Here is an 849-nt window from a genome sequence, read left to right as displayed (position 1 = left end):
CAATGCTACGACGTCGTTTAAGCCAAGTGTTGTCGTTTTGATTCTGAACATCGTCCTCATCGACGACGTCGTTTCCATTTGCGCCTCTCACTCGAAAATACTCGTTCACTCGTTGAAAACTGGAAAACACGGAGAGTTCATTTTCGTGTCCGTCTTCAAACTCCGACGACGATGACAAGTCCGAAATGGCATCGTCGTTGTCGGAGCTTGTGTAATCATCGTCGGAGCTAAACGAGATTGAGGGAAGTGAAGGGGCTTTGTTGCGGAACCTGATGATGAAGATGGTGACTCTGTTGAATATGCCGCCAACGGTGGCGACTAGAGCGAGAATCAAAGCGCCCCATTTGCAGAAACTGTAAGCTATGGAAACAGATTGGATTCCGGCGATGGAGGTTGAAGTGATCTGAGAAGGGAACGATGGGTTCTGGAGTGTACTGAGACCTGCTTGGAGATCGTTGAGCCTGTCTATCAATGGAACTTGCATTTTTTATATTTTTTTATTTTTCTGTATGTTTGGGGTTTTTGAGAAAAATAAATGATGGTTTTCAATTTGAGAAGGTGCACCTAAAACAGTGACTACTGGAAAGAGAGAAATTTGTAAGGAAGGGGCGAGGGATATATAGAGGAAGAAACAACAAGGACAGATGTGGAACGATAATGTTAAAAATTAAATTTATCGATTATTAATTAATTATGAGAAAGAAAAAGCCTCGAAACTAACGAAAAATAATATACAAAATTACAAACTATTAATTGAAATATTAATTAATTTTAAACAACAATAGCCAATAGGTAATAGTTAACATAAAAATAAAAAAAATTATTTAGAGGTCAATATTATATATCTTA

At 38.2% G+C, this 849-nt stretch overlaps 1 protein-coding gene across 1 annotated transcript in view; it reads right to left on the bottom strand.

Annotated features, from left to right (window-relative positions):
* LOC107643850 overlaps positions 1–632 on the bottom strand; it is a gene marked incomplete in the record, with an annotated part of 1,228 nt that extends 596 nt beyond the window's left edge. Inside the window, 1 exon segment of the mRNA XM_016347599.2 lies at positions 1–632. Coding sequence (XP_016203085.1) covers positions 1–484 — 484 coding nt within the window.

Source organism: Arachis ipaensis, chromosome B05, assembly GCF_000816755.2.
Source record: "Arachis ipaensis cultivar K30076 chromosome B05, Araip1.1, whole genome shotgun sequence".
NCBI lineage: Eukaryota > Viridiplantae > Streptophyta > Magnoliopsida > Fabales > Fabaceae > Arachis > Arachis ipaensis.
Note: the sequence above shows the minus strand (reverse complement) of the source record. Positions and strands in the feature narration are given on the sequence as shown.